This window comes from Dermochelys coriacea, chromosome 25, assembly GCF_009764565.3.
Source record: "Dermochelys coriacea isolate rDerCor1 chromosome 25, rDerCor1.pri.v4, whole genome shotgun sequence".
Classification (NCBI taxonomy): Eukaryota; Metazoa; Chordata; order Testudines; family Dermochelyidae; genus Dermochelys; species Dermochelys coriacea.
The window spans coordinates 12284551-12300352 of NC_050092.1; the positions used below are offsets into that span (position 1 = coordinate 12284551).

At 50.9% G+C, this 15802-nt stretch overlaps 1 protein-coding gene and 2 non-coding genes across 3 annotated transcripts; 2 read left to right on the plus strand and 1 right to left on the minus strand.

The window, feature by feature from the left end:
• Window positions 1–1586: 1586 nt before the first annotated feature.
• TRNAF-GAA lies at window positions 1587–1659 on the minus strand. Its single transcript has one exon. It is a non-coding gene; the product is annotated as a tRNA-Phe (tRNA).
• Window positions 1660–3065: 1406 nt separating this feature from the next.
• TRNAN-GUU lies at window positions 3066–3139 on the plus strand. The gene has a single exon. It is a non-coding gene; the product is annotated as a tRNA-Asn (tRNA).
• Window positions 3140–7538: 4399 nt separating this feature from the next.
• Window positions 7539–14194, plus strand: NDUFS7 (NADH:ubiquinone oxidoreductase core subunit S7). Its single transcript, XM_038383973.2, has 8 exons — window positions 7539–7774; window positions 9121–9157; window positions 9742–9810; window positions 10832–10949; window positions 11761–11940; window positions 12025–12071; window positions 12978–13066; window positions 13977–14194. The coding sequence occupies exons 1-8, from the start codon at window positions 7759–7761 to the stop codon at window positions 14072–14074; spliced, it is 654 nt and encodes a 217-aa protein (XP_038239901.1). The 5' UTR covers window positions 7539–7758; the 3' UTR covers window positions 14075–14194.
• The last annotated feature ends 1608 nt before the right edge of the window (window positions 14195–15802 follow it).

Consider the following 15802-nt stretch of genomic DNA (forward strand, 5'->3'; position numbering starts at 1 on the left):
TTGTCCTAGCACAATTTGTTTGAAACCCTGCTTATGGAATCTTGTTCAGTACTTTAGGGCTAAGCTACGTGGAGACACTTGCTGGCATAATTGTAACTTCTAATGTGAATGCTCTTATTCTGACACAAGTCCCTCTTTGGGATTTAGCTTGTCACTTCCAAAGCAACATAAATTAAACCAGAAAAAGACGCACTTATTCTGGAATGGTGACCGAGGGGGGGAGTTATAATCAGGGTACAGAGTAGCAGCCGTGTTAGTCTGTATTCACCAAAAAAAAAAAAGGAGTACTTGTGGCACCTTAGAGACTAACAAATTTATTAGAGCATAAGCTTTCGTGAGCTACAGCTCACTTCATCGGATGCATTAAAGTGAGCTGTAGCTCACGAAAGCTTATGCTCTAATAAATTTGTTAGTCTCTAAGGTGCCACAAGTACTCCTTTTCTTTTTGATAATCAGGGTAGTTAGGTTGATAGATATCCCCATGTAAACAGTCCTCACCCTAAATACTTTTCCCCTTTACTTAAACTAGTTCATTGGCATGTATCTATGGTGTGTTCCTTCATATTTAAGCAATGTATGGACAATATCCTAGGGAGGAAAGTTCTGTTAAATTTTGTGTGTGTGGACTCCATGCTTTTTAGTTGTTAAGCTGGTTTTTTTTTTTTTTTTTTTTTTTTTGGGTAATGAAATTTTAACTCTCTGCAAATAGAAGGAAGCATTTTGCACGGCATGAGAATAAACAAAGAGGCACTATTGCCTATCCAACTGCAGCTCCCAATACTGTTCTGTTGCATATCACATTGGAAGAATAGCATCTTACTGCGACATCCATTAGACACATTTCTCAAAGAACATGCTGATCCTTGCAAGAACCTCATCTGAATGGAAATGGTACTGTTTTATCTAAAGTATGTAAACCTGTATAAATCCCACTGGTCATGCTGTTCAGGAATCTGTCCACTCAATCAATATATGCCCCTCTTAATCTAAAATAAGTGTCTATGGCAGGTGTGGCCAAACTATGGCTTGTGAGCCACCTATGGCTTTTTTTACAGTTAATGTGTGGCACCTGGAGGACCATGCCCCCCCCACATTCCAGCCTTCAGCACAGGCTCGTTCCACAAGTAATTATGCAGGCTCCTGGGCAGGTTTGCAGAGCCCACTGTTTGTGGAACAGCCTGTGGCAGGGTTGTGCGACTAGGGGCTTCTGCCCTCTAGGGAGGGGGGTCTAAGGGATTTAGACTGGGGTGAGGGAGGCACTTAATTGTTACAGTTTTAAGAGTATGGAGATTTTTTTGTAAAATCCTTCTATGTGTCTGGTTCTCTAGTTTAAAAAAATAAAATGCACTGTGGAATGTGGTGTGAACCTGAGCCAGTTGCTTAGTTGCAGAGGTTGGAGAAAGGGAGATTTGCAAGAGTGGCATATGGGGGGTCAGCAGGTGAAACGATTGCTCAGTGGGGACCGCATTTGCTGTACGCAAATACCCCGCACGCCAGCGGGGCTTTGAAACGAGCCAGGAACCTAACGCTGATGCTGGCGACGTGGAAACTGCTAAAACTAACCTCCTCTGACCAAGGAAAACATCTGCCGAAACCCGGGATCGAACCAGGGACCTTTAGATCTTCAGTCTAACGCTCTCCCAACTGAGCTATTTCGGCTGGTTGAGGTCTGGTTTCTTTCCTCTTTACCCTGAAATTGAAGATTGATGCTTAAGGTTTTATTAAAGGGAATTTAAAGTGCATTTATTCATGTATTGATCAAGTGCTTTGGTTAGCCCATTGCCAATGCATGCAGAGGTCCGCTTCCTCCCTTCTTTGATTTGACAGCCATCAGTGTGCAGTGCTGTACACAACCGAGGAAGACACTGGCCAAGCCAGTCCAGGGAAGACATGCAGGACAGACAGGCCTTTGCCCCACTAGAATGACTCCGGTACGGTTGACATTGTTACTGATTCATTAAGTGGGTGAGAAGAAAGGAGGCTTGGGTTGTTTTCTTGGGGCTGGGGGAGCAGATTGCAGCAGATGTGCGTGGAGAGGGGGCTAAAATGGGGCTATCTATATGAAATATGTCTCCAGAAAGTAGGCCATATTTCTGCCCTTACTCCTTTGCAAATGCTGGTTGCTCAGATGCAAAAGGTGCCACGAGTACTCCTTTGCAAGGTGCAAGCGGGACAGTCATCTGGGCTTTCTCAGGTGAGCAAAGCAGAGGACTGTGAGGGAGTAAACACAAATCCCTCAGAGGGCTTTTTTTTTTTTTTTATCAGATCAAATTCTAGCTTGGGGTTCTGGCCCCTGGCCCTGCACCCTGGTGGAGGAGGTTGCTGACACTCATGCTGCTGAAATAAGATGACCTGGAGCCGCTGAAATGGGCCCTCTCACCTAATGCAATGTCCTGGGGCTGGACTAGGGGTTTGTCCGCAAGTTGGGGTCGAAAGCCAGCCCCTGTTGGAGATGTGCCCGCCCACAAGCACAAAGGCCCCCTTCCTGGGAAGGTGCCCCCCCCGCGGATTGCACAATGTCGCAAGACCATCTCCTCCCTTTTTGCAGCAGAACCTCAGCCTGGCTTCACGGGACTCCCCCCCCCGCTTCTGAGAGGCGTCCAAACGTCCCGCAAAGCTAAACCCCACGGGATGCACGAGGCCCAGGCACCATCAGGCTCACCCCAGGGGGAAGAACTGGGGGGGCCAAGCAGCCAGGCCTCCTTAGGGCAATGCAATTAGCACCGAATTGCTTCGCACGGCTAATCAGAACCGTTCTTGGTATGATCGGAACGCTGCCCATTGAAAACAACAATAAACAACATCAAACAAGCCCCCCCCGGCCCCCCACCTCTTTGGACACTAAGTTTCTTCTCCTTTCCCCCGGAGCATTAGCTGCAGCCGCGCAAACACAGGGGCTCTGAAGCGGGAGGGACTCAGGCGAGCCGCTGAGGAAGGCCGGTCCCGTTCCCAGCCCGTCCCGTCCCCGCTCGCCCCGGGATAGTTTCCGCCGCCTTGTTCTGCAAAGTCCTTCCCGTGGCCGGCGCAGCGCAGGACGGGCCCGCGCGAAGGGGCCTGCCCGCCGGGTCTCTGTGGCGCAATCGGTTAGCGCGTTCGGCTGTTAACCGAAAGGTTGGTGGTTCGAGCCCACCCAGGGACGCGGGTCTCTGCTTTTTCCCCCCCCCCGCATAGGCTGGGTGCGGGGGCATGCAAGGGAGCGGCCCCGGTTGCGAGTGGGGGAGCCGGGGCTTGTGCAAAGGAAATAAATCCCCTTCCTGGGGGACGGGAGCGTGTGTGGGGCACGAGGCGGGGGAGGGAAGGCAGCGAGCCAAGAGATGCCCCTACTCAAGATGGCTGCGCCAGCCGCCAAGGAGGGAGAATGTGTTTCTTTGCACACGCGCACACGCGCACACACGTCAGTCCAGCTGGGTGTGTCCTTCGCACCCCCCTTACCAATCCTCTGCCCAGTCTGCGCTGCAAACAAACGCTTTGCAAGTGCCTGGGACAAGCGAGTGCCAAGCACGTGTGGTTTGTGCCCCCCTGGCCATCCCGCGCTGCAGGCCTGAGCCCGCACCAAGTATCCTGGCCTCCCCGTTTGAACAACCCCCCGCAAATAATTGCACCGCCACCCCTGCCTCCTTACACACACACCCCTCCTTTCACACAAACGCACACTCACCCCTACCTCCTTTCACACTCACCCCTACCTCCTTTCACACTCACACCCACACCTACCTCCTTTCACACACACCCCCACACCCCTACCTCCTTACACACACACACCCACACCTACCTCCTTTCACACACACCCCCACACCCCTACCTCCTTACACACACACACCCACACCTACCTCCTTTCACACACACCCCCACACCCCTACCTCCTTACACACACACACACACACCCCTACCTCCTTACACACACACCCCTCCTTTCACACAAACGCACACACACCCCTACCTCCTTTCACACACCCACACCTACCTCCTTTCACACTCACCCCTACCTCCTTACACACACACACCCACACCTACCTCCTTTCACACACACCCCCACACCCCTACCTCCTTACACACACACCCCTCCTTTCACACAAACGCACACACACCCCTACCTCCTTTCACACACCCACACCTACCTCCTTTCACACTCACCCCTACCTCCTTACACACACACACCCACACCTACCTCCTTTCACACACACCCCCACACCCCTACCTCCTTACACACACACACACACCCCCCTACCTCCTTACACACACACCCCTCCTTTCACACAAACGCACACACACCCCTACCTCCTTTCACACTCACCCCTACCTCCTTTCACACTCACACCCACACCTACCTCCTTTCACACACACCCCCACACCCCTACCTCCTTACACACACACACCCACACCTACCTCCTTTCACACACACCCCCACACCCCTACCTCCTTACACACACACACCCACACCTACCTCCTTTCACACACACCCCCACACCCCTACCTCCTTACACACACACACACACCCCTACCTCCTTACACACACACCCCTCCTTTCACACAAACGCACACACACCCCTACCTCCTTTCACACACCCACACCTACCTCCTTTCACACTCACCCCTACCTCCTTACACACACACACCCACACCTACCTCCTTTCACACACACCCCCACACCCCTACCTCCTTACACACACACCCCTCCTTTCACACAAACGCACACACACCCCTACCTCCTTTCACACACCCACACCTACCTCCTTTCACACTCACCCCTACCTCCTTACACACACACACCCACACCTACCTCCTTTCACACACACCCCCACACCCCTACCTCCTTACACACACACACACACACCCCTACCTCCTTACACACACACCCCTCCTTTCACACAAACGCACACACACCCCTACCTCCTTTCACACTCACCCCTACCTCCTTTCACACTCACACCCACACCTACCTCCTTTCACACACACCCCCACACCCCTACCTCCTTACACACACACCCCTCCTTTCACACAAACGCACACACACCTCTACCTCCTTTCACACTCACCCCTACCTCCTTTCACACTCACACCCACACCTACCTCCTTTCACACACACCCCCACACCCCTACCTCCTTACACACACACCCCCACACCCCTACCTCCTTACACACACACCCCTCCTTTCACACAAACGCACACACACCTCTACCTCCTTTCACACTCACCCCTACCTCCTTACACACACACACACACACCTACCTCCTTTCACACAAACGCACACACCCCTACCTCCTTACACACACACCCCCACACCCCTACCTCCTTACACACACACCCCTCCTTTCACACAAACGCACACACACCTCTACCTCCTTTCACACTCACCCCTACCTCCTTACACACACACACCCACACCTACCTCCTTTCACACAAACGCACACACCCTACCTCCTTACACACACACCCCCTCACCCCTACCTCCTTACACACACACCCCTCCTTTCACACAAACGCACACACACCCCTACCTCCTTTCACACACCCATACCTACCTCCTTTCACACTCACCCCTACCTCCTTACACACACACACCCACACCTACCTCCTTTCACACAAACGCACACACCCCTACCTCCTTACACACACACCCCCACACCCCTACCTCCTTACACACACACCCCTCCTTTCACACAAACGCACACACACCTCTACCTCCTTTCACACACCCACACCTACCTCCTTTCACACTCACCCCTACCTCCTTACACACACACACCCACACCTACCTCCTTTCACACAAACGCACACACCCCTACCTCCTTACACACACACACACACCCCTACCTCCTTACACACACACACACACCCCTACCTCCTTACACACACACCCCTCCTTTCACACAAACGCACACACACCCCTACCTCCTTTCACACACCCACACCTACCTCCTTTCACACTCACCCCTACCTCCTTACACACACACACCCACACCTACCTCCTTTCACACAAACGCACACACCCCTACCTCCTTACACACACACACACACACCCCTACCTCCTTACACACACACCCCTCCTTTCACACAAACGCACACACACCCCTACCTCCTTTCACACACCCATACCTACCTCCTTTCACACTCACCCCTACCTCCTTACACACACACACCCACACCTACCTCCTTTCACACACACCCCCACACCCCTACCTCCTTACACACACACACACACACCCCTACCTCCTTACACACACACCCCTCCTTTCACACAAACGCACACACACCCCTACCTCCTTTCACACACCCACACCTACCTCCTTTCACACTCACCCCTACCTCCTTACACACACACACCCACACCTACCTCCTTTCACACAAACGCACACACCCCTACCTCCTTACACACACACACCCCTCCTTTCACACAAACGCACACACACCCCTACCTCCTTTCACACACCCACACCTACCTCCTTTCACACTCACCCCTACCTCCTTTCAGACACCCACACACACACACACACCCCTACCTCCTTTCACACACACACACCCCTACCTCCTTTCACACAAACGCACACACACCCCTACCTCCTTACACACCCACGCCCACACCTACCTCCTTTCACACAAACGCACACACACTCCTACCTCCTTACACACACACCCACACCTACCTCCTACACACACACCCCTACCTCCTTACACACCCACACCTACCTCCTTTCACACATCCCTACCTCCTTTCACACACACACACACCTACCTCCTTTCACACACACCCCTACCTCCTTTCATACACCCCTACCTCCTTTCACACAAATGCACACACACCCCTACCTCCTTTCACACACCCACCCCTACCTCCTTTCACACACACACCCTACCTCCTTTCACACACCCACACCCACACCTACCTCCTTTCACACACCCACACCCACCTCCTTTCACACACCCACACCCACCCCTACCTCCTTTCACACTCACCTCTACCTCCTTACACACACACACCCACACCTACCTCCTTTCACACACCCCTACCTCCTTTCACACAAATGCACACACACCCCTACCTCCTTACACACACACACCCCTACCTCCTTTCACACCCACCCTACCTCCTTTCACACACCCACCCCTACCTCCTTTCACACACACACACACACACACACACACCCCTACCTCCTTTCACACACACACCCCCCTACCTCCTTTCACACAAACGCACACACACCCCTACCTCCTTACACACACACACCCACACCTACCTCCTACACACACACCCCTACCTCCTTACACACCCACACCTACCTCCTTTCACACATCCCAACCTCCTTTCACACAAATGCACACCCACCCCTACCTCCTTACACACACACACACACCCCTACCTCCTTTCACACAAACGCACACACACCCCTACCTCCTTACACACACCCACCCACACCTACCTCCTTTCACACACACCCCTACCTCCTTAAACACCCACACCTACCTCCTTTCACACACATCCCTCCTTTCACACAAACGCGCGCGCACACCTCTACCTCCTTTCACTCACACACACACCCACACACACACCCCCTCTTTTCACGCAAGCACGCACATACACACCTCCTTTCACGCACACAGACTCGCACCCCTCAGACAGGCGGAACCTGGAGAGCCTCCCTGCGTTTCCCCGGCCTGCCGGGGACCGGGTGTGGGGGCTGCACCGGCTCGCAGCCGGATGCTTTAGGAGGGTGCACGGCCCCTGCCAGGCAGAGGTTGGCTGAAGGGCTGGAGGCAAGATGGCCGCGCTGGCTGGTGAGTGGGGGGGCAGGGGGCAGGGACACCCCCTTACCTGGAGGATGGGGGAGCCCCCCCTTCTAGGACATGTGCAGGGGGTGGGCCAGCCCCCCCTCTGAAGAAGGTGGAAAGGGGGGGTTGCTTCCCTTTTGTCTGGGGGGGACCCTGTCCAGTGGGCTCAGCCCAACCTCTCTAGTAGGAAGGACCCCCCCCCTTATGCCCCCCGGCTTAGGGGTCTGGATTGTGCGTGTTCAGTGTGTGGGTGACACACAGTTGCAGGATCCTTTTGTAAAGTGCCTTGAAAGTAACTCTCCACTCCCTCCAGCCGGTGGATTTTGGCAGCCTGATCCTCTGGGATCTCTTGGGGAGCAGTGCGGGCACCGAAATCCCTGCAGCGGGGCTGTGACAGCGCAGTGTGGCTTGTCTGACGCGCTCACACAGCTGGCAAGTCCTGGGCTGTTGATCAACAGGCTGCGGGGCACTGAGCAAGCCAAGAAATTCACTACCGCAGGCTCTGAACTGGATTTGGGGAGTGGCAAATGCTAGGGTCCCCAAATATTAGGCTGCTGTCCCGATCCTAGATGGGTACTAGATTGCTGACTTCCACCCATGCAGGGCTACCTGCTGGGCTGTCAGTGTGACAGTTTGAAATGGTGACAAGGCAGGTGGGGTAATATCTTTTATTGGACCAACTTCTGTTGGGGAGAGAGACAAATTTTTGAGCTCCACAGAGCTCTTCTTCAGGTCTGGGAAACTAACTGAGTGTGTCACAGCTAAATCCAAGGGGGAACAGATTGTTTAGCATAAGTAGCTAACAACTTTAAGGGACCGTTGAAAGAGTGTCATTAAGTCACTTTTGCCCCAGACAGCGAATTGTAGGCACTCTTTCTTTTAATCATACTTGTGATTTGGACAGAGGCGTGGTAACACTTGCTTGAAGTGCATTGTTCTCGACATTTAAAAAAGCACCAGACTGTGTATGCATTTATTTATTTATTGCTTTGCTTGCTTTCAGGGCTAATATATTTTAGTGGATGAATGTGACTTTGTGGGGAATGGGTTGGAGTTTTATGACTGAAAGATCTGCTTAGCTTTCCAAACCTTGCAGAATTATACCCATTTGAGAATGATGATGAGGCAGGTTGGTCACTATTAAATCTCTTACCTGGGGCTTGGACATCCCTCCTCTCCTTCCCCTGCCTACCCCCCCCCCCCATTATCCTCAGCTCTGGGCCTTGGGGGAGGAATAGCAGACTTAGTGGAATGCTGCTCCTGAGTTGGCAAGGCAGTGCAGCACCATTATCATCTTTCATTGAGATTTTGGCTGTGTTAAAGATAAACTGCCCTGTGGCTTTTGTTCACAGCTCCTCGCCTGACCCGGGTTGGGATATTTCTTTTGCGGTAAGTAGCACCTGGTTGGTTGAGCAACCACAAAGAAGATATTTACTTGTGTTGGGGGGGAGAAAGGCAAAATGAATTAAATCATTTTGCTGCTTGCAGCCCTCTTCATGTCTTTCTCATGAATCCTTCCAATCTGCCTTCTCTACAGCCCTATTCCTTTAATGTATTTCTCCTCAAGTGAGAGTGAATTTGCGCTGAATGCAGCTGCACAACTCTCTGCTTGAGTTGTTGCTGTTCGTATAGAGACAGTAATGTCAAGTTCTTAACGGACATTCAGGGAATCAAGCCTGGCTTGCCTGATTGTGGTAGGGTCACTGGAAAATGTTGGCCCGGGATTAGATCGCAGGGCTGGAAGTCAGGACTCCAATTCTGTTCTCACTCTGCCACGAACTTTGGTCAGAATGCTTACTTCCTCCATTTGTCCATTTACCTGTCTGTAAATGGGGTAATTATGCTTCACGGGGCTGAGGGGCTTAATTAGATAGTATCCATAAAGTACTGTGAGATCCTAGGATGGAAGGGACGGCATAACTGGCAAAGTGTTGCTGCAGCACCATGATGTTTAGCTGTGCTCATTTTTACAGGCCTAGCGCTGTGACACCTGTTCATGCTCAGTCACTCCATGAGATGCCAGCGACCGGCCATGCTGACAGGTAAAGCCACGCTACCATCTAAGTTCTTTAGCTGAGTGTCACTTCTTCAGGTGGGAGATTGCAAGTGATACAGGAAAAGAATGTCTGTTTGCTACAGTTCTGTTCTGGTGTATGGCCGAAGAAAGCCCGGTTTCTCTCTCTCCTCTTAGCAATCAGTATTAAATGGCAAGGCGTTGGGTCCTAGAGATGAGCCTGCCAGGTAGCCTGAGTGTAATGAGGTCCCAATGAAGATTCCCTGCCTGAGCAGCAGATTCCACGATATTTGGATTTTTCCCCACAATGTGGAGTCTGTTCGTTAGAGCAGCATAGAGCTCACTCAGCCTGGTGTGCTATTTTTAATAGTTAGAACTCTCCAAAACAAAACACGATGCAGTATATACAGCCTGTGATCCAAAACCCTCACCATCTTCAGCCTCCTGCGTCACAAGGCAGATGACTGATATTCACAAATGTTCTATGTGTTGTGCTCCTCCTCTTCATCGACTGGAATCCTGGTCTTTAATTTGGGAACGAGTTCCAGTGCTTGTGAAAGTGGGGGACAAACAGCACTGGTATGTGAGCCAGGTGCGTCCTTCCCCATCCTTCCCTCTGAGCTGGCCAGCCGTATCCCTGGCTATTCCAGACCCCAGGCTCCTTACCAGAGCACCTTCTTTGTGACTTGCTCTTCCAATCCTGGATCCCATCCGCAGGCCTGCCAGTGCATCCCTGTCTTGAACTGCACCATCCCCTGCATTTCCAGCCTGGACCAGACATGCTTTATTGTGCCCAGTGGGGTGGTACTGTGAGATTTCCTCTGGCTTTTAAACTGGCTAGTCCAAAGGTGACCACTGAGTTTACCCTTGCCCTATTGTGCCATCTTTAGCAGCAGCAGCAGCAGCTGGTATTGAATTGACTATGAGGAGCTTATTCCAGCCCCTTCAGGGGATCGAATGCCCTCAGAGCTGAGACACCTTAATCAGTGACTGTTAATAACCGGATAGATTGTAAGATAGGTGTTGCCGTCCATGCTGTTTGTTCTCAGCCCATCCCAGGTCCGGCAAAAGAGCACTACCGTCGTCGAGAAAAAATCCTACGTCCCTACCAGCCGGGGAGAGTATATTGTTACCAAACTTGATGACCTAATCAACTGGGCTCGTAGGGTGAGTGGCCAGGAGCACCCATGGTGTGTAAACGAGAACCGGTAACAAAGGCTTTGGAGTGCTCGCGGGAAGGTAGATGAGCCTGTCTCTTTGAAAGGGCAGCAATCAAGTTCAAAACCTCTGGTGCTCTGCGATGAAGTAGCACATGTTCCTTGGCCAGAGATGGGGGCTTGGGGGTTTCTGCTTCAGACAAAGGACTAATGTCTTAATCTGAAGACGCTACAAACTTGCTTAAATATTGTGCTGAGAGAGTCACCCTGTTCCTCTGTGGTTTCCCTCCTACCTTGAATATTCCAACAAATGACGCTTTCTTGTCTCTATCTATATCTGAGGTGGCTATGCTGAGTTCAGCCAGCTTTATTGCTGGTGGGGCTCTTCAGATGACACCTTAAACTGAGGTCTCTTCTCTGCTCTGGAGAGTAAGGCTTTGTCCTGGGCAGGATTGCTTTTCTCCATTCTCCTGGGCCCTCGTGCAATTTGTTATGCACTGGCATCTGCCCGTCTGTCCTAGAACTGGCTGCATTTCAGTGGTGCTGCAGGTATAGCTTGGGCATCCTGAAAGGCTGTGTGCATACGCCCAGGTGTAAAGCACCTTGGGGCAGAGGTCTTGCCTTCCCATTTGCATGCAAAGCCCACATCCATCTGTAGCACTACATGTGTCATATAGAACGTAAAACACCTTTGCCATACCCCCTCCACCCTCGGACTTTCTGTCCCTTGAAACATTCTGAGCCGCCCACGCAGGTCTCAGTGCTGCAGACCCGTCCCATTTTGTGCCCTGTTAACCTAACTTAGATCTCTTCCGTCCCAGAGCTCCCTGTGGCCAATGACCTTTGGCCTGGCATGCTGTGCGGTGGAGATGATGCACATGGCGGCTCCTCGCTATGACATGGATCGCTTCGGGGTGGTGTTCCGGGCTAGCCCCCGGCAGGCGGACGTCATGATTGTGGCTGGCACCCTGACCAACAAAATGGCCCCAGCCCTTCGGAAGGTATGGATTCTGGCCACGTTGGCAAGTGTAGCTTTATAACTCCGATGTAAAAGGAGTTCACTATGAAATCTCTCTCTCCTCCAGGTTTATGACCAGATGCCTGAACCACGCTACGTGGTCTCCATGGGAAGGTAAATGCCAGGGGCTTCTTTATTATCTTACAATTTGCTGGAAGGAAATCTATTGCCACTGCCTGTGTTAAGTCAGGGTATGCAGTCGTGGGGTGTAATTGCGCCTCCTGTAGGCATACTGAGGGTGCTTTACTCCGACTAGCTCAGGTCCTGGACCAGTGAAGCTATGGCAGCATGGGCTGCAGAGTGGGCTCTGCAAACCCGCCCAGGAGCCTGCATAATTACTTGTGGAACTAGCCTGTGCTGAAGCAGGCACTGCTGCAGCTTCCCTCCTCCAGGACCCCAGCTAGCTAGATTAAAGCTATCTGGGGTGTGTCTACATGAGCTGCAGTCCCACCCATGAGTGCAGTATAGACCTACCCTAAGAATGTGTATCGGAACAAGCAGCATGCGTCAGCAGGAGCAGCAGTGATTTTAACCAGACTGGTTTCTAAAACCCCATTTGTATGCACAGATCATGACGCAGGTTTGAGTTATTGTGTGATTGACACGGAGAGTTTTAGAACATAGATTTCTTTTAAATGAATGAAATTCTTAAGTCCCTTGCTCAGAATCCGGTCTGTCAGAAAAGCAGCTGGGGCGTCCAGAAATTCTCAGAACCAGGAGCCTAAGCCATGGGGAGATGCACTGGTGCACAATTATTCATCTGCATGTGTCACTTAGGCTCTTGTGTCTTGAGAGCTCGGCCCTGTGTGTTCATGTTGAATGGCCACAATATTGACTCAGCACTGAACTGTCTGAAACTTGCCCATGGCTTTGAAGTCTTTTGCTTTAACTGCCGTGTGGCTCTGTTCCCTCGGCATCTCTGATGCATGGGTAAAGTCTTGCCTTGCCTTCTGTGTAACTCTTGCCTGGTGCTCCTGAGTTGCACTTCAAAGGACACTGAACCCTTTACGTCTTTTGTAGCTGTGCTAATGGTGGTGGTTACTATCACTACTCCTATTCCGTGGTGAGGGGCTGCGACCGCATTGTGCCAGTGGACATCTACGTTCCAGGTAAAAAGAAACTCTGCTTGTCTCTGTGGGATTACAGCACATTACTCGAAGCACAGCAAGCTGGAGCAGAGCTGCAGCAACCTATCACTGTGTTTTAGTTTGGACTGTGACTGTAATATGTTATGACTCCTGTCCGGTATGTCGCTACTGAAGGGCCTTTTGTTTAAATTTTAAGCTGCATCCCTTACATTCTCAGGCTTTCATTACATTGTGTTCAAGCAAGGAATCGGGAGGAAAGTCAAATCCTTGTAATTTCTAGACAGGCGATTGCATCCAGTTCAGTCTGGGCATGGCACAGGGGTATTCATTAGTCCACAAGGAAGGAATGTTGTGTGTCAAGATACCAAGTTACTTACAAGGAAAAGCAGTTCTGACATTTATAAAACTTTTCCAAGTGCATCTCTGTTCTAACATGTAAAAATACAGCCCCCTCGTCTGTGACGGCTGCTTTTTTTTAATGCAAGGGAAAAACTTATGCCTTATTTCCAACTTAACAGTGAGGGTGATTAAAACCCCCCTAGAATAAACTGCCACAGGACGTCTTCAGAACAAGACAGGCTGCCTTTCTGGAAGAGATGCTTTAGTCAAGTTATTGGGCTCCATCCAGGGGTAACTGGATGAAACTCTCTGGAACTGTGCTACACTGGAGGTCAAACTAGATGGTCTAATGGGTCCCTTCTGGCCTTAAAACGTATTCATTTATGCAGTCTCTCTCTGAGTGGCCCTGTTGTATGTCAGCTGGTGTCTTTAGCCCACCCAGTGCAGCTGGTTGGCTGTTGTCTATTATGTGCACTGAGGTAGCACCTAGGAGCTTCAGTCATGGAGCAGGACCCTCCTGCCCCGTGCTAGGTGCTGGACAAATGTGGCCCCAAAAAGCTTACAGGTCCCAGGCTCTCCCTCTCTCCCTCAGGCTGCCCGCCTACTGCCGAAGCACTGCTCTATGGAATCCTGCAGCTGCAGAAGAAAATCAAGCGGGAGAAGAAGATTCAAATCTGGTACAGGAAATAGCCTTCCTTATTTATAACCTAGCTATTCGCCCCCTTCCCTGACAGAGAAATGTATTGGTATTGTCACGCACACTGCAGCTGTGGTCTGCACAAGCCTCACAATAAAACGTGATCTGTTTAATGTGATCTCCTGTCCTTAACGTTCCCACTCATTTATTTAAACTGGGGGGGCACACTTCACAGCCAGTGTTGTTGCACATCCCAGGTGCTCCCTGGGCACCATCCTCCCATCCCTCTCCTTTTTAGGGACTCTCTGCAACTCACCCAATGCCCCCCTTCCAGGTGGTCTGGGTGCTCTCCCCCCACACATATGCCCCCCCCCCATGGGTATATGGGTTAAATCGGATAGGATTCTGAATACACTGGTTCCTGGATGGAATAGTTCACGCGGGGGACAGAGCATGTCCACTAGGTTCTTCACATCATTAGCTGCTGTTGCCAAACATCTGCTCTGCAGCCTGCCTCCCTTCTGTGACTCTGAGTTTGACCCACTGGCTGCAGTGGAAATTGCAGGTTTGGGAAACTGGCCCCTCTTATGTAGTGATGTTATTTACATAAAATAATGTTAACTGTGCCAGCAGCCAAACAAAACTGGGCAAACCAATTTCGAACACCAGAGGAGTTGAGGCAGATACATAAGTGAGTTTTGAATGTTTCACAGAGTCCTGGCTTGATTTTAAACTGGGGGAAAAGTACCCCTCAACTCCTACCTCTGATGATAACAGGGTTAGATTCAGCTTGCATAGATGAGATTTATTTGGGTTTGTTTACCCCTCTGTGGCAATCAGGACTGAGACGTGTCCCCAGCTTTGCCACCGATGGGATGTTTTGTAAATCAGTCCCAAGCCTGCTCTAAACCAAACTCCCAGACGTCTCATCTCCACTTCCTTACGTACAAAATTCTGAGCTTGATGCTGTCAGCAAAAACACAGCTACACCAGAGGCTGATATGAACCTAAATCAACATTTACAGTCTTCATTTCAGCCTATTACTGCAGCTTCTATACCTCCCTTTGCCACCCTAAAGCTCTGCTCTGTTTGATGTTTACACTTTTCATATACAGTATCTGTGAACTGATCTTCAGTCCTCACTTCAGCCAACCAATTAACTTCTGCCCCTTTTATAATCCTTACTGCTAAATGAGTCCCTCTGGCCTCCGAATAGATTTTGCGGCTCTTCTCTGAACTCCATCCAGTTTATCATCATCTTTCTGATAATGTGATGCCTAATACAATGTCCCAGGTACTGCAGCACCAGAGCTGTACAGAGAAGGATTTATCTCCCTGTTCCACGACGTCTACGCATACAACACAACTGTATTTGGCTTCTCTTTATAGCTAGATCCCATTGGATACTTAGCACTTCTGTACATCAGGCCTCTTATCTGGTTGCTTAACTCAGTGCTGAGACCCCTGCCTGTCATGCTGACCAACATTCTCATTGTTTTCTTCGCTTCCCCCATTTCCGTCAGTATTCACGTGTTATCTCTTCTCTTAGATTGGAAGCTCTGTGGGGCAGAGACCATGCACTTGGACAGTCCCTAGCGCAATGGGGACTTGGTCTGTGGGTGGGGCTCATAATCTATATTTAGGCACCTGCTTTATCTAGAATCTTGCCCAGCAATCTTATTAAAAAGCAGCGGCTTTTGTGAAAATGGGACAGGAATAGAAAGCTTCTAAGCCGATCTTAGGCTGCCACCATCAGGACCACAGGAGAGTAAACAGATTG

Bases quoted from the DNA above. Each gene is read 5' to 3' on its own strand.
- NDUFS7 (XM_038383973.2), top strand. The intron at 9,158-9,741 runs GTAAGTAGCACC...TCATTTTTACAG, and splicing joins GTTGGGATATTTCTTTTGCG to GCCTAGCGCTGTGACACCTG. The intron at 10,950-11,760 runs GTGAGTGGCCAG...CTTCCGTCCCAG, and splicing joins TAATCAACTGGGCTCGTAGG to AGCTCCCTGTGGCCAATGAC.